At 43.4% G+C, this 20,542-nt stretch overlaps 1 protein-coding gene across 2 annotated transcripts in view; it reads right to left on the reverse strand.

Annotated features, from left to right (window-relative positions):
- Nucleotides 1–709: 709 nt before the first annotated feature.
- GADL1 (glutamate decarboxylase like 1) overlaps nt 710–20,542 on the reverse strand; it is a 102,653-nt gene continuing 82,820 nt past the window's right edge. For both annotated transcript variants that reach the window (XM_034760839.1, XM_034760840.1), the window contains one exon: nt 710–2,474. In XM_034760839.1, the coding sequence (XP_034616730.1) occupies nt 2,301–2,474 (174 nt within the window). In that variant the 3' untranslated portion in view covers nt 710–2,300. The remainder of the gene's footprint in view (nt 2,475–20,542) is intronic.

The following is a 20,542-nucleotide window of genomic DNA, read 5'->3' on the forward strand; positions in this document are numbered from 1 at the left end:
AAGAACAGGAGTACTTGTGGCACCTTAGAGACTAACAAATTTATTAGAGCATAAGCTTTCGTGGACTACAGCCCACTTCTTCGTATGCATCCGAAGAAGTGGGCTGTAGTCCACGAAAGCTTATGCTCTAATAAATTTGTTAGTCTCTAAGGTGCCACAAGTACTCCTGTTCTTTTTGCGGATACAGATTAACACGGCTGCTACTCTGAAACCTGTTTTAGTCACGGGTATTTTTAGTAAAAGTCACGGACAGGTCACAGGCAGTAAACAAAAATTCACAGCCTGTGACTTTTACTATATACCCCTGGCTAAAACTTGGGGGGGTGGGGGGGCAGCTCGAAGGGTGATGCGGGAGGCACGGCCTGGGGTAGGGGGAGCCCCAAGGTCTCAGGATGGGGTGCAGCCAGGCGGGGCGCCTTGGGTGCTCGGGGAGGAGAGTAGCGGCCGGGGGGCGGGGGGCGGCACGCCATGGGGGAGGATTGGCAGGGCTGGGACAGGCTCCCTACTCAGCTCCTGAGCTCCACATGCTGCTGCTGCCTCCGCTCAGCCCCAAGACCTGGTTCTGCAGCTCCCATTGGCTGGGAACCATGGCCAATGAGGGCTGTGGGGTGGTGCCTGCAGGCAGAGGCAGCACCTGGAGCTAGGAGCTGAGGGAGGGCAGCCCTCCCCCCTCCAGGTAAGCACCCAAACTCCTGCTGCTGGAGGGCGGGGGGGGGGGGGGGGCCCAAGACTGCCCCAGCAGCCGTCAGTGCGCCTGGTCCAGGGGCTGCCTGAGTGTCTCGGGCAGCCCCCGGGCCAGGCACACCAGCTGCTGAAGAAGTCACGGAGGTCACGTGACCTCCGTGACAAACATGGAGCCTTAATCATAGGTAGCGTTTGATGATGTGAACCGGTAAAGTATTACAGGGCAAAACCAATGGGTTATGTTATGCCAATGACTTTTATCAAGAACTCCCCAATAATATTAATGGTTTACCATAGCTCAAAAGTATCCATTCCCCGTATACTCTGCAGTGGTCTATCAAGCTCTTGTTCCCATCTACTGCTCTGATAGTGTGACTGATACTGGCGAACTTTCCACACTGGTATCTTGGAGACTGAAAACGGGAATGTTCTACAATACTTGATACTACCACAATACATGAAATGAAAACATCCAGCACTGCATTTAAAGTCAGCTTTCAACAATACAAATACATTACAACAAAAAAGTTCATATTGGTCAATGCTTCCTCAAAGACAGATTATGGAACAAAGAATAAAACATCAAAGTAAGTTAGTGTCACAAGTTAGAAGTGAAAAATGTGGCCATTTCCTTAAATTTACTGCTAGAACTCCCACCAAAAGATACGTTTATGATTTCTGTTTTTATGATTGAAAGAATCATTTTATAGATAGAAAAAATTAAACTAGACCACTCACAAAATTATTTGTCTAAATATAATGTAATTCTGAATAACTATAAAGGTTAGAATTTAATTTTGGTATTTCACTTATTTTTTAACAATGTTCATATGCTAAAATCACAGACAAATTTTAACTTATACAGCAGCTTAAGTTTAATGCCAAAAAAGAATTACACACTGATCACACGAGAGCTAGCGGTTTTAAAATCTGTAGGAATATCATAAGGAACCATGATAAATACAATGCTTTGTTACATCAATTCTTAATGAATAGCTACCCTACATATAAAACACACCCCTTTAAGATAAATATATTTTTCTAACTTTTTGATTAAAATTTTATCGTGCGTCTAAAGCTGCTAAAGAAATGTTTACACATCTCCTGTTGACAAAAAGTTAAAAAAAATGATACTATCTCCATTCCAACATTCTCAGCTCTGCTAAAATCATGGTAGGTTTATGGGTGGGCGAATGCTGATTGGGCCCATTTTGTGCTGGGAAATTTTCTGGTTTAGGGGCTTTCATTAAGAGAGCCACAGGACCCACTAGTTCAATCACCAACTGGGCCTTTATCCTTAAATGCATGCCAGGCTCAAATATTAACATATTAGAGATGTGCTTTGATTTTAATACTCACTGAGCTAAATTCATGGCTGACATAAGCAGGCATGACTCCACTGAAGTTAATGATGTCATGCCCACTTATGTCAGCGGCCAATCTGGCCCAGGCTGTCCACTGGTACCTGCCAAATACCTGCCTTATTAGCATATAGGAGGTCATTCTCAGAAACATCACCTTCTCAGAACAGTAGTGATGGTGCCATTTACGCAGCTGATATTCTTGATCTGTAAACATCATGCATATAAGCAGCGCCTGGTGCTGTTGAACTACAGCTACAAGTCTCTGCCAAGCAAGTCGATCTCGTCCAGCAGGAAGTCCATGTCCTCACGGCTCACCTGGGGACTGATCACTACCTGGCGAAAGAAGTTGACTTTGCCACGGTGGGGTTGGTACCCTAACATCATGCTGCCTTTCTTCATCATTCTCTCTTTAATTACAGGAGCAACCTACAGTGGGGAAAGAGAACAGGTGTTTAAAGTTGTAATCTTTACTCATATTTAGCACCAGGACAGGAGTTCTCAGCCTGGAAGTTGTAACCACTTTTCCTTGCCACTAAATGGGAGGGAGGGTCCCCAATATGGAAAATGTGGTCCAGTTAGGAACAGATTGAGAATCACTGAGCTAGGACAAGATCTTGCCACCCTCTACTTACATGAATTGGCCCACTGATTTCAGTGGTACAACCCACAAAAGAGATCTTTGCATGGATAAGGGAGATCAGAATTGGGCCTGTGAATATCTCTATTTACATATGAACGGCCATACTGGGTCAGACCAAAGGTCTATCTAGCCCAGTATCCGGTCTTCCAACAGTGGCCGTTGCCAGGTGCTTTAGAGAGAACGAACAGAACAGGTATTCATCAAGTGATCCATCCCCTATCACCCATTCCAGTTTCTAGCAAACAGAGACTAGGGACTCTGGCCAGTAGCCATTGATGGCCCTATCCTCCATGAATCTAAGACACAATTTACATTTTCAAAGGTCTGTGCAAACACTGACTAATTAATCTTTACACTTCTGGACCTAAATAGCTGAATGATGGTTACCAAAACCAAATGCCTTACTTAAGAGATGCATTATCAATCAGCAGTATGAAATGTTGCAATGAGTAATATGTCAAAATCAAAGCTAGAACCTATCCCTCTCTGGCTACTGCTTTTTGTAAATGCATTTTATTATAAACTGAAATAAATGTTGAGAAGTAACTCAAGCCACCTGCACATTAGCTAATCTCATTAGTGATCTGAACTACCACCAGGCCTTGATGTCAGTGGAGTCGCTCTGGGTTTAAATGAGTGTGAATGAAGAGCAGAATCTGGCCCACAATCTTGCAGTTTCAGTCCATGCCTGTTTCATCTTATATCAAAGCAATAACTCAGCCTCTGGGACACAGAGTTTCTTGGGGTCTTTATGACCAGTCTGGTTACTTCTCCAAGCTGGTCATTAATCCCTCAGCACCTGCCCTGAGATTCAATCTCTAGGGCTAGCCTGTGTCTTTAGGCTCAGGCCTTAGCAAGCATTGGTACATGAATACACCAGCCCCCTCGTGCTGTGTGGGGGAAGGGTGTGGGGCATGAGTAGAAATAAGTTATTGCAGCCCTCAAAAGATCACAATTGAGCTCCCACACGTGCCTAGCCCGTGATTAGTGAAACTGAGCTAAGATTCTGCCCCATCCCCAACCACTCACTAGGAGAAGGAGTATCTGAGGAGCAGGCACTGCTCTCTGCGTGCGCCCTCTGCACAGCTGAATAAGAGGCAGCTAAGTGCAGCATCCAGGTTGAAATCCTGACTCCACTGAAGTCAATGGCAAAACTCCTCCGGACTTAAATGGGGCCAGGATCTCACCCCTTAGCCTTTATTGTTTATTTAGTGCCTAGTGCTGCCATACTTGTTCACGTGAGTAGCATGTTACCCTGCAAGTAACCCCATTGCAAAGTAAACATGAATAAGACTCGGTGAAGAATAAGGCCTGGTTTTCTGAACCAGCAAAGTATTTCACCACATTCTTATCTTCAGGCATGTGAGTACTGCCACTGAGTCCAATGAGCTATTCACATGCCTAAAGTTAAGCATGTGCTTACATTCGGTGCTGGATTGAGACCAGAGCAATCAGCTCTTGGCATGACCAATCCCTTTACGAACATGACAAAGTCTTGGCCTGATTCTGCAGGCTGGGGACCAGCTGGCTAAGCGGCAGTTCTACAGAAAAGGACCTGGGGATTACAGTGGACGAGAAGCTGGATATGAGTCAGCAGTCTGCCCTCGTTGCCAAGAAGGCCAACGGCATATTGGGCTGCATTAGGAGCATTGCCAGCAGATCGAGGGAGGTGATTATTCCCCTCTATTTGACACTGGTAAGGCCACATCTGGAGTACTGCATCCAGTTTTGGGCCCCCCACATACAGAAAGGAGGTGAACAAATTGGAGAGAGTCCAGCAGCAGGCAAGGAAAATGATTAAGGGCCTGGGGCACATGACTTACAAGGAGAGGCTGAGGGAACTGGGCTTATTTAGTCTGCAGAAGAATGAGGGGGGATTTGATAGCAGCCTTCAACTACCTGAAGGGGGGTTCCTAAGAGGATGGAGCTCGGCTGTTCTCAGTGATGGCAGATGACAGAACAAGAAACAATGGTCTCAAGTTGCAATGGGGAAGGTTTAGGTTGGATATTAGGAAAAACTATTTCTCTAGGAGGGTGGTGAAACACTGGAATGGGTTACCTAGGGAGGTGGTAGAATCTCCATCCTTAGAGATTTTTAAGGCCCGGCTTGACAAAGCCCTGGCTGGGATGATTTAGTTGGGGTTGGTCCTGTTTGAGCAGGGAATTGGACTAGATGACCTCCTGAGGTCTCTTCTAACACTAATCTTCTATGATTCATATTTTAGGGGTTTTTAAATTTTTTTGAACTTTTTTACATTCAACCATATCTTCAGAACAACCCCTTCCCTCACCCTTCGTGGTGAGATTTTGGCTTTAAGCTGAGCAAATAGAGCTATAGATCCAGCTTCAGTTCCTGCAGTAATTTATTTCAGCTCTAAAAGCCAGTGGCAGAAAATGTTACTGGATCCACAAAAGACAAATGATGGTGCCAACCTTTATTTAATAGCATTATTTCTACATGGCACGTATGCACACACATTTCACTAAGTAACTCTGAGGCAATTTGTTTTGATATAAACACCTCATGGTTAATCAATGTATTTTACAAGATACTATTCTAGCATCTCCACACTAGTTTAGCTGTGGATCTTCACAATGATCTTGCCTTTAAATCAATTTTGGATTTAAAGAAAGAATATTCTTGGCTCTAGCTCAGGAGTGGGCAAATTATGGCCCGCGGGCCAGATCCGGCCCGCAGGATTGCCACCCCTGTGGCACAGCGGGGCTAAGGCGGACTCCTTGCCTGCCCTGGCCCTGCACTGCTCCCGGAAGCGGCTGGTACCGGCCACCGGGGGGGGGGGGGGGGGAAGGGGTGGGCAGAGGGCTCCGTGTGCTGCCCTTGCCTGCAGGTACCTCCCCCGAAGCACCCATTGGCTGGGAACGGGTAACCACGGCCAATGGAAGCTCTGGGGGTGGTACCCACAGGCAAAGGCAGCGTGCGGACTGCCCCCCACGGGCCGCAGGGATGTGGTACTGGCCATTTCCGGGAGTGGCGTGGGACCAGGGAGCCCACCTTAGTCCCCCAGCGCACCGCATGACATAAGTATGAATGAAGTACATGGTGATAATGAATAACAATGCAGAAGTCAATGTATTCCCAGAAGTTTGCCTTTTGCCTAATAATACAAACAGGAGAGAAAGAGATTAGTACTGAAATCAGCATTAATAAAGTTTTAGGGGAAAGAGGACAATAACCACAACAAATCTGACAATGAGAATTTGAAAATTCAATACAGCGTCAAAAGTTTTAGAGACAGGTTGTGATCCCCTTACTAATGCTGAACAGAACCTTGCATCATGTCCAATAAAAGCCAATGGAACTACTCATGGTTTAGGTACTACTCAATGTGAGCAGAGAGATCACAATACTAGTTTGTAGCTGCAATGTGTGTGTAATTTAGGACTTGTCTACATGGTACACTAGTCTGCCCCAAAGAGGTGTAAATTCTCACATGCACTAGAGTGTTGCACACTAACTGGCCTGTGTGGACCCTGGTGGCATGCACTGGAAGGTCCCTAGTGCACATCAACGTATATCTGTTTCAAACAGGATTACATTAATGTGCACTAGGGAACTTCTAGTGCAAGCTAGCAGGGGCCACAGGGGCCACAGGGGCCACCTAGCATGCAACATGCTAGTGAACACTAGAATTTATACCCCTCTGGTGCAGACTAATACATTATGTAGACAAGTCCCTAGAAACAAATGTTATAAAAAATATCTCTGCCATACAATATGTGCAAAACCACCATCCTCCCAACCCGGGTTTTTAATCTGTGTGACAAAAACCACAAGGACTCACTGACCTTGGTTGTTTTATAGTATGAGCTACATTATGCTCGTCTCAGGCTCTGGCTACGCTACGAGCTAGTGCTGTGATTCCCGTGCTTGTGTACACATAACTCATGCTCTCATTCAGCTAGTGCAGGTATAAACAACAGTTAAATAACCACCGTAGCAGAGGAGCAGCAGTGGCTGCTTCTCGGCTGAGCCATACTGAATACAACCCTCCCCCGGAAACCGATGGGTACGTATTTGTCATGGCTCAGCCATGCCTCCATTGCAGCTCCTAGTGCCATAGGTGCTGACTCAGAAAAATTAGTGGGTGCTCTGTATCCATTGGCAGCCAAGCGCCCCTCACCCCCTGCCCCTGAGCGCACTGCGGCCCCGCTCCTCCACCTACCTCCCAGCGCTTCCCACCCAGCCACCGCCAAACAGCTGTTTGGCAGCGTTAGCATGCTCCGGGGGGGAGGGGGTGGGGCGGGAATGTGGCGCGCTCAGGGGAGAAGGTGGGGAAGAGGCAGGGCTGGGGCGGGGATTTGGGGACAGAATTGGAATGGGGCAGGGAAGGGGCGGAGTTGGGGCAGAGACTTTGGGGAAGGAGTAGGAATGGGGGCAGGAGTGGGGTCTCATGGAAGGGGTGGAGTAGGGGTGGGGCTAGGGGCAGAGGGGGAGAGTCAAGCACCCACAGGAAAGAGGGGAAGTCAGCGCCTATGACTAGTGCTACTACAGCTACACTGCTATTTATTTATACTTGCGCTAACTCAATGAGAGCAAGGGTGAGATGTGTGTTCACAAGCAGCGGAATCTCAGCACTAGCTCCTAGTGTAGACATAACCTCATTTAGTCCATATTTAAAAACAAGCTTCCACTGAAGGACTGCTGGATATGGCTGTGCCACATGAGCCATCCTTACTCACTCTCCTCTGCAATTAGTCACACTGCAGGTAGGTATTACCCTGCATAATGGTGGCAGAATCTGCCAAATTTTGTCTTGACAAGTCATTTCAGTACTGTCACATAGTAGGAACCTTGGGGCAGAATTTGGACCTTTGAACTGTCCTTGCACAAATTTCAAATGCGAGTTGGACAGGGTTAGGGTTTTGTAAGCTTGTACATACAGGTTTATTTACTCCAAATATGTCCCCTCAGACACAGAATATGTTGGGCATGATGGAAATTCTCATGCTCCAAGTTGGTTTGAATGTCCTGGTCCCTTTTACCATTATATCAAGTTAGTAACAGTTCAACTCTTTCGCTCTTACTACTACTTTATACTGCACTCAGAATGAGTAATTATTTGTACTCCAGTAGTGTTCAAAAGCCCCAGTCAAGACAGGGGCTACAGTGTGCTGGTTGCCACACAAATACAGAAGAGAGACAACTGCTTGTGTACTACACAAGTGGTCCCAATGGACACACTCATAGAACACAGGTGTAAAAGTGGCAGACCTGCATCTTTATTATTATAATTTCTCAGGCTCTCCTTTAAGGTTCAAATGCCATGGGCAATTTTAGTATTTATTGATGTTCTATCCATTATTTCTTCTTTTGAAACCTGAAATGGATTCCCTTCATCTCACTGAGTGCTGTTCCAGCGTGCGTTCTGTAACTCGCCACCCCAAACTGTGCAATAGCACAAATAGAGATTGTGAAAGCGGAAACATTGAGAGCATCAGCGTCAGCAATATTGGGATAAATATACTGTGCTACAGCAATGCTGGTCTCATGGAAATTGGAGGTAGAAAGTCTCTTATATTATCTAGTTTATCACGCTGCGAATGAAGCCCTGTTCCCACAATACATTTTTAAGTGTCTCCTTCCCTTTGTGCACTATGAAGCCAAGCACTTTCTACTTATAAAGCACAGCTGCTGGTTTGCCATCAAGTATTCTGAATGAACATGGCTGGGTTGTTGTAACAATTTCACCCAGAATCATTTCCACTTGGGAACAAAGGAGCAGAATATATGCACAAACTCTAAGCACAAGTCTCAGAACACAGCCATGAAAGGCTGGCTTGCATGTAGGGCCTGATTTTCCAGAGGTGCCAACCATCCACAACTATTCGGAGCTGCAGGTGCTCAACGGCCTGGAAATCAGACTCTTAGTTTATAAGACCTGATTCTGTGAGGAATTCAATGTCTTGAACTTCCACTGAAATCAACGTGAAGTCAATGGGAGCAGAGGGTGCTAAACTACAGGCAGGAGCTGCTCAGCACCTAACAGAATAGACCCCTAGGAAAGTAATTTAGTCAGAGTGAGACTGCTTCACCTTTCCAATTATTTTACTACCGGATTTATTTCAAATTATAAATCAAATTCTTTATTTTGCACTTCAGAGGCGGTCTCAGAATGGTAAGTGAAAGGCATCCTAAGCCCTAAATTCTTTAGCGCTCTCAACAGCTCAACTTGGGCCCTTTGGTGGTGGAATTGCTCCAGTTCTGCTGTGCAAGACAAGGCAGGTGCTAGGAAAGCTATTACAAGGAGCGCACACCCTCTGCTCTGCATACCCTCCCAGAGCACTGCTGCACAGGGGAATTTGGAGGTCTAGGCTGGGGGATAGCTACCGAAGAAGGATCTGCTGCAACCTGTATTCTTCTCCTAACTCATAGCAGCTATCCAGTCATTAGGTTGGGTTAGCAGCCACAGAGTAGTACAGATCCTCCTCCACAGCTTCCTACTCACCTTCTCCTGCAAAGTTCTCCAGCACCTAGCCCTGTTACTCAGGTTGGGGGGATTTTAGCATTAAGGTTTTAGTTGCCTGCATATTAGAGTCCAGACGGTGGCTGACCCTTGCACACATCTGTGAGGAAGCAGATGCAAGGATCATCCTGCCCTGCACAGCTGGCAAGACAGCTCTCTCTATGCACCCCACAGGGGACAGAGCGCAGTGAGGAAAGGAGGCTGGGCCTACAAGGACAGTGCAGTCTACATACTCCTCATGTGCACTAGGGTGCTCTGGGAATGACTGTCTCCCCCTGAAGCTCTCCTCTGACATGGGGTAGCTCTGCATGACCCCAATGCAGGGCTGTGCCTTAAAAAACACAATCCAGTCCTTAACTGGCATACTTGATGGTATTTAATATTCTTCAGAATGGTGAAAACTCCCATCTGAGCTCAAGTACAGTGACTTACAAATGAACTCTATTCAGCCTCCAGCATTAAGGCCTAGCCATCGGAAGAGTCGAGCAACTGCTAAATCCTGCAGTCGTCAGTAAGCGATGCAGGTGCTCAGCATCTCTGAGGATTGAATCCCTGGGTTTTGACACTAGGATCCTCCAAGAGAAGCTGAAGAAATGTCCATTCAAAGTCATCCACTATTACCCCAACTACCAAGGTATAGTAGGTGTCACTTCAGAGTGACAATGCTATATGCGCCACACCTGAACTCCTAGCTCACCGAGGAATGACTCAGGCGTTTGTTTCTCTGCAATGGGAAATCGCAATAGTTGTTAGGTTGAACACCTGATATTTGAACCACAGCACTCATGCTGGAGTGCTAGGCTCCTGCTTAAATCACTCAGCCTCATACTCTGCAATATGGAAACTTAATATGAAGGTTTATTCCAATGAAAAATAAAATCAAGATAACGGGGCTTGGTCAAATGTTCTGTACTAATCATTCCAAATCACACTGACTCATAAATAAGTAGTAAGGAAGTGGCCCCCTATTACCAGACTGTGATTCTGTTATTTTATTGGTTGCAAAATATTTGATACGTTTGGGCTACAGAGAACAGTAACCCGGCTCTTGTTCTGATTAGACAGATTCACTAGGCTACTGTCCAGAATATCCCCACTGCATCGACGTTCCTTGGTTGCGGGCAAATATCTGTAAAAAGTGAAAGAAATTCTCCTCACAGGTCAGAATTTCCCCAACAGGCATGTAACACGTCTTACATCTATACAAGAGCATAGTAATGGCCAGCCTGGATGAGATTAGTGTTCCTTCTGGTGCAGTATCTTGTCTCAGACAATGACAAGTACCAGACAGCCCCATATTGGACAATTATAAACTAACCTGTCTATAATGGAAGTTTCTTTCTAACCCCTAGCTTATGCTCTGACACGAAGATTTATATCCAATGATAAAGGATACACTTTCTAAAATAACTGCGGATGCTCTCATTGATATGGCTAACTGTTTTTAAGCCTAATAAACTCTTGGACAAAATGTGTGTAAAAAAGAATGTTCTTTCATTGATTGTTCCCTGGTTCTTATATAGTAAGGAGGAGTGACTGATTAGTTTCTCTACACCATTCCTTACTCTGTATACTTCTATCACCATCCTTTTTATGGGATTCCTCTCTAGACAACACTGTCCAATATTTTCAAATCTATTCTCTCTCCAATGTCTTTTCCTGCCTCAAATCACTCTCACCACCCATCTCTGAATGCCCTCTAGTTCTGCTCATTCAGAACCAAAGGCGCCTCTGAACTGCTGTAGTCTTACATGCTATGGGCCCAGTCCTGTTACGTGCCGACCTTCCACAGCTCTCATTCAAGACAGTGGGAGTTTTTAAAAGAGTATTTCGAGACCTAGATTGTGTGACTTTCATATTTATTTTGTAATTAATGTCAGGCACTCCAGAGCTAAGGCACTAGTGATCATTTATAAATTGATGAATAAATGGGAAGAAAAATGTTGAAATAGCTTATGCAAAACTGTTCTGGTAGAATTTCCACCCTAAATCAAAGCATAAAGTACCAGAAAACTCCTGATGCACTTGTCCTGTCTGCAAAGTTTGACCAGGAATCTCACAGGTACTGTAATAAGCAATATCTAAAGAATTTCACAAAGACACAGCGTCCTCCAGTACTAAGGTTAACGTTAGTATCTTGGTTGAATAATATTTTACAAATCTTTCAGATAAACTAGACAATTCCCAATTTACTGCAAGCTCATTCACCAATGAAGGACTGCCCCACAATGTATTTTGAAGTGTTGCCTTCCCTTCAGGCACATTCTCAGCCTGGGCTTGGCTGTCACCTCTTTACCTCTCTTGCCCCCGGGTCCTCTCAAGACCTGCCATGCCTGGGCAAGCTCACCGTTCCCCGGGGTAGTTGGGCTCTTTCCCAGGGCCCTTTTGGAGTCTATTGCCAGTCCACCGCACTGCTCTACAGGCCCAGCAACAGGGCACTGATGGAGAGCAGACGTCCAGAAACCCTATCAGGGCTGCAGTGTCTGTCTGCCATAAACAAAAGGTGGTGGAGGAAAGAGGTGGAGGAAATCATTGCCTTGAGCTTGCGTCCCCTGGCTATCAGGCTTCCCTAGTAACTTCTCTACTTGGGACAAAACTTCCCCACCTTGCTCCATGGCCAGCTTCACCTTTTTAAGCTCCCCTTTTCCAGGCAATGCATGCTCTGCAGGTGCACCTAATTGGCACTGCCTGAGTGCAGGGACGCTCGTTAGGCTTGCTGTCAGTGGGATGGGGGCATGGCCCATCACAATACACAGCAGACCTTCTACTTACAAAACACAGCTGCTGCTCTGCCAGCACGTGTTCTGGATGTTCTATTTGCAGAACCTGACAGGGTTGTTGTAACAATTCTACCGAGGATCCTTTCCACTGGGGTTAAAAAGGGAGCAGGATGAAGTTGGAAGATGCAATTTTGAGGGATTTAAGAAGCCTAAATCCTCCCATGCGGACTCTTGCCAAAGGAAGACAGCTTGTCAGGGACCATTCAAGATGGAAGGCCATTCTACATACCACCATGGCTACAACATAGCCATGTGAATCTGCTGCTTCTGCTACACTCCAAAGCTATTCCTATTTATGTCAGTAGTAACCTACATGCACTGGACCAGATTCTGCTCCCACTGAAATCAGTGGCAAAATTCCCCATTTACTTCAATGGGAGCAGGATCTGGCTATCTATATTTTCCCCGGATCCACAATTTAGATGGTAGCTTACAAAAAGATTTTAGCTTTAACTAGAAAAAAAACACGTGTAGTGAAATCCATATACTTTGTAGGGATCCACAAAAAAGAGTCACTTTCAGGAAGATTGCAGGATACTGGCAGATCAACTACAGTATTAAGGATTTCAGCTGATCAGATTCAACTCTGATGAATCTTTCCAAAGTTTGGGACACTGCAGTAGAATTTGGCAGTAGACATGTAGCAGGAAGAAAAAAAAAAAATCTCCCTGCTGATAAAACTAGAGAAAGATCACATTTTCATGGTTTCACAAAAATGTAAACCATTTTCCATTCTTGCCTTAGCTATTTTGCAAAAGCAAAGACAAGTTTATACATGAAACAGGCTCATTTGACCACAAAAATCTGTTTTGGCTACAAAGGAGGCATATTTTCATTCAGAGTAAATTCATGATTTTGCCTTAAGTATTTGGCCATTTTGGTTATGAAAAAAATGCTTGCTGCTAGAATTGGCTGGACCAAAATTTACAGATACTTACAACAGAATGAGTTACTAACTCAACTATATAACTGACATGCAGCAGTGATCTTCAGAAAGTTAACGAGGCCTCAATTCAGGAAAGCATTTAAGCACCTGCTTAACTTTAAGCACATGCATAAGTGCCATTGACTTCAATGGGGCTCAAATACACACAAGTATTTTGTTGAAACAAGGTTCACAACAGGAAGGATGGTCTTGTGATTAAATCACTAGACTGAGACTCAGGACAACTAGGTTTGGTTGCCTGCTCGGCCATAGAGTCTCCGTATCACTCTGGGTATGTCTACACAGACAAACAAACATGGCAGCGAGTCTCAGAGCCTGAGTCAACTGAATCCGGCGTGTGGGGCTTGTGCTATGGGGCTAACAACAGCCATGGAGACGCTTGGGTTGGACCTGGGCTTTCAGACCCTTGCCAGGTTTCAGAGCCTGGGCTCTTGCTCAAGTTGGAATGTCTAAAAGGCTATTTTTTAGCACGAGTTCAAGTCTGTTAACCTGGGCTCTGAGACTTGCTGCCACAGGGTATTTTTTTTTGCTGTGTAGACATACCCTCTGTCTCCCTATGGCTCAGTTCCTTATCAGTAACGTGGGAACAACATATTTTCCTCTTCCCTTACCCTTATCGTTGGACTGTCTTGTCTATAAGATTTCTCGGCAGGGAATATCTCTTAATACATGTTCATACAGTACCTCGCACCGTGGGCCCCAATATCACATGGTTTCTCTGGATGCTACTAGAACACACATTACCAACAGATCTTGCAAACAGTTGCAACATCACATCTGCCATTTTTTTCCTATTTTAAATCCAGACGATGACTATGGAACCAAATTTACCAATGAGTATTAACTGTTGACAATTGTTGATATATTGACCACTGTATACAAGTAAGCAAAAAATTTTATTTGGTTGCTTATAATCACTACCCTAATTCCTCACCATAAATATATGGAAGCAATGGCTCCTTCGATATATTTTAAAAACTAAGAAAGCATATTCTCCATTGTTTAATAACTTCTTGTCTTTGTGCAGCAAAATTGGTTGCAGACTTTAAGTGAAAGCTTTTTCTTTTTGGTGATAATTAAAAACAAACCCCGGCCATTTGTCAGTTGTCACCCCAAACAGAACAATCTAAATACCAAATGTTTGCACTCCCAATCACAACTTTGTTCCTGTAGCCAAGGCGCTCTGTAAAAACCCAAACATGTTTTTCTTTTGTCTAGAATTTGTTCTGGGCCCACAGCCCTAACCCACTAATAAATTATTAGAAAACATGAGTGCGCCAGCATTTCCCTTGTGTCATACCATACGACAAACACAGAAATAAATACATTTGTCAAAGTAACAGTAAACCACTTCCACATTCTTCAGAGCTACTAGAGAATCAAAGTGAGAAACAGATGCCTTTGTATTTTTGCTCTGCCACTGATGTTCTCTGTGTATTTTGATCTGGGGGCTGTGGTGCTACACCTTCCATAAAGCAATTTGTGTGTGCTCCTCCCATTCGTTACTTTCTGTGACCAGGAACATGAATTCATTATAAAAATTTCTTGACCAATAACACTGGTCTACAATTTTTGAGAAGTCATTTGCTTCAGAGATAAAATGTGCTATTTATTATGTATTTTGATGTGCTGAATTCAAATATGACAATTAAAACAACTGATTGGCTACTGTTTCTAAGATATTTAAGTTTTTACATTTTAGGTCTATGTATATTGTGTAGATAGTAGAGTTTTAATCATAAATTGTAAACCTAGGTCTTTTCATGTGTTTATGGTTGCTTTACATGATAATATTTCACCTGTCCTGTTTATGTAACACTTTAACAATCAGCAAAAGGGTTATATAAATAAAATTTATTATGAAACAAAAGGCAAAAAACTATTCTGTACATAGTTTAGTCCTATTCAGTGTCTACTCGGCGCTTCTTGGCTTGTCTCTTGTATTCATTAAATGGAGCATCTCTTGTCACTGTCCAGCAATAGTCTGCAAGCATTGGTGGGCTCCATTTGCCCTGATAGCGTTTCTCCATTGTTGCAACGTCCTGGTGAAATCGCTCGCCGTGCTCGTCGCTCACTGCTCCGCAGTTCGGTGGAAAAAAATCTAGATGAGAGTGCAAAAAATATATCTTTAGTGACATGTTGCAACCAAGGCTTTTGTATGCCTTGAGGAGGTTTTCCACCAACAACCTGTAGTTGTCTGCCTTGTTGTTTCCGAGAAAATTTATTGACACTAACTGGAAGGCTTTCCATGCCGTCTTTTCCTTGCCACGCAGTGCATGGTCAAATGCATCATCTCGAAGAAGTTCACAAATCTGAGGACCAACAAAGACACCTTCCTTTATCTTAGCTTCACTTAACCTTGGAAATTTTCTATGGAGGTACTTGAAAGCTGCTTGTGTTTTGTCAATGGCCTTGACAAAGTTCTTCATCAGATCCAGCTTGATGTGTAAGGGTGGTAACAAAATCTTCCTTGATTCAACAAGTGGTGGATGCTGAACACTTTTCCTCCCAGGCTCCAATGACTGTCGGAGTGGCCAATCTTTCTTTATGTAGTGGGAATCTCTTGCACGACTATCCCATTCGCAGAGAAAACAGCAGTACTTTGTGCATCCAGTCTGCAGACCAAGCAAGAGAGCAACAACCTTCAAATCGCCACAAAGCTGCCACTGATGTTGGTCATAGTTTATGCACCTCAAAAGTTGTTTCATGTTGTCATAGGTTTCCTTCATATGGACTGCATGACCAACTGGAATTGATGGCAAAACATTGTCATTATGCAGTAAAACAGCTTTAAGACTCGTCTTCGATGAATCAATGAACAGTCTCCACTCATCTGGATCGTGAACGATGTTGAGGGCTGCCATCACACCATCAATGTTGTTGCAGGCTACAAGATCACCTTCCAGGAAGAAGAATGGGACCTTTTGACGGTCATGGAACATGGAAACCCTAACATCACCTGCCAGGAGATTCCACTGCTGTAGTCTAGAGCCCAACAACTCTGCCTTACTCTTGGGTAGTTCCAAATCTGACAAGGTCATTCAGTTCACCTTGTGTTATGAGGTGTGGTTCAGAGGAGGAGGATGGGAGAAAATGTGGGTCCTGTGACACTGATGGTTCAGGACCAGAAGTTTCATCCTCTCCCTCTTCCTCGTCTGACTCAAGTGAGAATGATTCTGGTGCATCAGGAACCGGCAGTCCTTCTCCGTGGGTACTGGGTGTATAGCTGATGGAATGTTTGGATAATGCACAGTCCACTTTTTCTTCTTTGACACACCTTTCCCAACTGGAGGCACCATGCAGAAGTAACAATTGCTGGTATGATCTGTTGGCTCTCTCCAAATCATTGGCATTGCAAAAGGCATAGATTTCCTTTTCCTGTTCAACCACTGGCGAAGATTTGTTGCACCAGTGTTGCAGCATATGTGTGGGGCCCACCTCTTGTCCTGATCTCCAATTTTGCAGCCAAAATAAAGGTGATAGGCTTTCTTAACCATAGTGGTTATACTGCACTTTTGTGATGCAAAAGTCACTTCACCACAAACATAGAAGAAGTTATCTGCACTGTTCACACAAGTACGAGGCATCTCTGCTCACTTTGGCTAAACAGAAATGTGTCCCTTTGCAAAATCAAACACTGACAAATAAGAGAGCACGACACTGTATGATTTCTAGAGCTGATATAGGGCAATTTGTTCAGCAGAGTGATGTAAGCTTCGTTATGATTGCATCATCCATGACTTCTAGGAATAACATGATGCAATTCATATCATGTATGTCGCAATACCAGCTTCAGATTGCATCATTCATTGTTTTGCCTAAAAAGCAAGTACTGTCCAAACCCAGTCATAGATTTATTCATAGATCCAGTCAAAGATGTATTTTAGTCATTTCTGGTTTAAATTGAGATCCCTTCCCTTTATAACTCACTTATTCTCCGCCATTCCCAAGTCAAGGGTCGTATACACTGACCCAATAGCATATCTTGAAAACTAGAGCCAATCAACAATTTTAAGCATCATTTTTGTTCTCAGTGACCCAGAATTAGTAAAGTGTGGCTACATTTATTTCAGAAGCATTTTGGCTGTAGAGCAGTGTAATCTATGGCAGGTTGGCTAAGCTTTATCTTGCTTCAAACAATTGTTTTAGCCATTCATTTATGCAATGATCATAGCTGTCTAATGCATCAGCTTTTTATTTTGTGTGTCTTTACCCAATATTGCATTTGACTTATCCTTGATTAAATCACGATATTTACACAGGGCCAGCAACCAAACCCATTACTAGGGCCCTAACAAATTCAGAGTCTGTTTTGTTCAATTTCACAGTCATAAGATTTTAAAAATTGTAAATTTCATGATTTCACATATTTAAATCTCAAATTTCACGGCGTTGTAATTATAGGGGTCCTGACCCAAAAAGGAATGGGGAGCGTCACAATGTTATTGTGGGGGGGGGGGAGTTGCGGTACTGCTACCTCATTTCTTATATCACCTTCACAGCTGGGCAGCTGGGCAGAGGCAACTGCTGGCAGAGAGCCCAGCTCTGAAGGCACAGCTGCCAGCAGAGGCACCGAAGTAAGGATGGCATGGAATGGTATTGCCACCCTTATTTCTGTGCTGCTGCTGGTGGGACGCTGCCTTCAGAAGTGGTCATCCGGGCAACAGCTGCCGCTCTCCGGCTGCCCAGCTCTAAAGTCAGCACAGAAGTAAGGTTGGCAATACGCGACCCCCCTACAATAACGTCATGACCACCTCATGACCCCTTTTGGGTCAGGACCCCCAATTTGAGAAACACTGGTTTCCCCCATGAAATCTGTATAGTAGAGGGTAAAAGCACACAAAAGACCAGATTTCACATTCTGAGACACATTTTTTATGGCCATGAATTTGGTAGGGCCCTAGTCATTACAAAGGTGAGATCTGGGATTTAATGTGAAGGGATTAGTTTCAATTTACATTTTCAGATAAATGCTTTAAATTCATTTTTAAAAAGGATGAGGCAGAAGAGACAGTGCATCTGACTCAGCACTTACAGATGGGTGCATGGTTTTCACTACTATTAAAATGAATATTGGTGAACAATATCATTTCCCAGGGGGACACTCCCACATCCACTCCTGTCATGCTTATGTGCACTTTTCTCCATTGTAAGGTAATTTGTGTAGATCCCTTACTGTTTTCTTACACATTCCTGCTCATCTGTATGTGTTGCTTTATCATCCTCTCATTTAACAAGCCATGTGTAAAGTCTAGGCACTGAATGAAACCTTACAGGTTAGCAGTGCCACTAATGTATAGCTGAGGGACAAAAACATTCTGATTTGTTTAAACAGTAGGCAAGACAGTTCTGTCCTATGGCTTTTATAAATAATTAAAAAAAAAAGCTTTTATAGCATACACGAGGTTCTTCTATAGAGCTCTGCGTTAAGATAACATTTAGTGATTAGTAGGACTGTCAATTTATCACAGTTAACTCACGCGATTAAAAAAATTAATCACGATAAAAAAATTAATCGTGATTAATCGCAGTTTTAATCACACTGTTAAACAATAGAACACCAACTGAAATTTATTAAATATTTTGGATGTTTTTCTACATTTTCACATACACTGTATTCTGTGTTGTAATTGAAATCAAAGTGTATATTATTTTTATTACAAATATTTGCACTGTAAAAATGATAAACAAAAGAATATTTTTCAATTCAGTTCATACCAGTACTGTAGTGCAATCTCTGTCGTGAAAGTGCAATTTACAAATGCAGATTTTTGTTGTTACACAACTGCACTCAAAAACAACACAAACTTCAGAGCCTACAAGTCCACTCAGTCCTACTTCTTGTTCAGTCAATCGCTAAGACAAACAAGTTTGTTTACATTTATAGGAGATAATGATGCCCGCTTCTTATTTACAAGGTGACCAAAAAGTAAGAACAGGTATTTGCATGGCACTTTTGTAGCTGGCATTGCAAGGTATTCACGTGCCAGATATGCTAAACATTTGTATGCCCCTTCATGCTTTGGCCACCATTCCAGAGGACATGCTTACATGCTGATGACACTCGTTAAAGAAAATAATGCATTAATTACATTTGTGTCTGAACTCCTTGGGGGAGAATTGTATGTATCCTGCTCTGTTTTACTCGTATTCTGCCATATATTTCATGTTATAGCAGTCTTGGATGATGACCCAGCACGTTATTCATTTTAAGAACACTTTCACTGCAGATTTCACAAAACACAAAGAAGGTGAGAACTCCAAAGATAGCTACAGTACTCGACCCAAGGTTTAAGACTCTGAAGTGCCTTCCAAAATCTGAGAGGGACAAGGTGTGGAACTTGCTTTCAGAAATCTTAAAAGAGCAACACTCCGATGCAGAAACTACAGAACCCAAACCACCAAAAAAGAAAATCAACCTTCTGTTGATGGCATCTGACTCAGATAATGAAAATGAACATGCGCTGGTCTGCACTGCTTTGGATTGTTATCAAGCAGAACCCATAATCAACATGGACGTATGTCCCCTGGAATGGTGGTTGAAGCATGAAGGGACATATGAATCTTTTGCGCACCTGACACGTAAATATCTTGCAACACTGGCTACAACAGTGCCATTAAAATGCCTGTTCTCACTTTCAGTTGAGATTGTAAACAAGAAGTGGGCAGCATTATTCCTGCAAATGTTAAGTGAACACTGTACACTTTGTATTCTGTGTTGTAATTGAAAATCAATATATTTGAAAATGTAGAACACACCCAAAAATATTTAAATAAATGGTATTCTATTATTGTTTAACAGTGCCATTAATCACAATTTTTTTTTTAAATCATGATTAATTTTTTTAATTGCTTGACAGCCCTAGTGATTAGGTTTCTGTATCTTTCAATACTGGCAAAGGAAGGTTCTTTCATGCAGGAATGAAACAACAGCTTGTCATCTTGAAAGAAAGAGATACCAACAAAAGCATTCCTTTTTACTTTGTATGCAAAGGGATGAGCTTGTGTTTTCCTTCTCCAGTGGGAAAAGGAAATCACAATGCAATGTGTGCGGTGGGTGTATATTACAGTAAGCAACTTACGTTATTTGGTGACATAAGTTCAAAAACCCAATACACTTCTGTAGAAAAATAAATGTCTCTTCAGAAATTTGGAATAGTTCCCTACTGTTAAGAACTCTTATGCCGTTTGCACGAGCCAGCTTCTGGCATAAGGTACATATGCAGCAACACTCTGTATTTGCATTACAGTAAAGATCAGAGAGCTGCAATGAGCCTTTGTTCATCTCTTTTAACTGGATCTAAAGGCAAAATGAACATTAAAACAAAGCCGTGTTCTTTGTATCCTTTTCTATCTTGTAAAGGAGAGTAATGACCTTCATGGAGGTTGCTGGCAGTTTCTCTGCAGGGAAAAAGTGGACTGTTACCATAGGCAAGACTGTCTGATCTGATCACCCTATTTAACAGAGAACACATTACTCACCCTCAAAAACCAAAACCAGTAATTGTCCCTGTTTTTAAACCTCACCTGTAATTCTTTTTCCCTTCCTCAGACTCATGTTTCAAGCCCTGATCCAGATATGAAATGGGCACTGCCAGACCCCTCCCTTCTCCATGGACCTCCACTGAAGTCAAAAGGGTTCC

The sequence above is a fragment of the Trachemys scripta genome, chromosome 2 (genome assembly GCF_013100865.1).
Source record: "Trachemys scripta elegans isolate TJP31775 chromosome 2, CAS_Tse_1.0, whole genome shotgun sequence".
Lineage (NCBI taxonomy): Eukaryota > Metazoa > Chordata > Testudines > Emydidae > Trachemys > Trachemys scripta.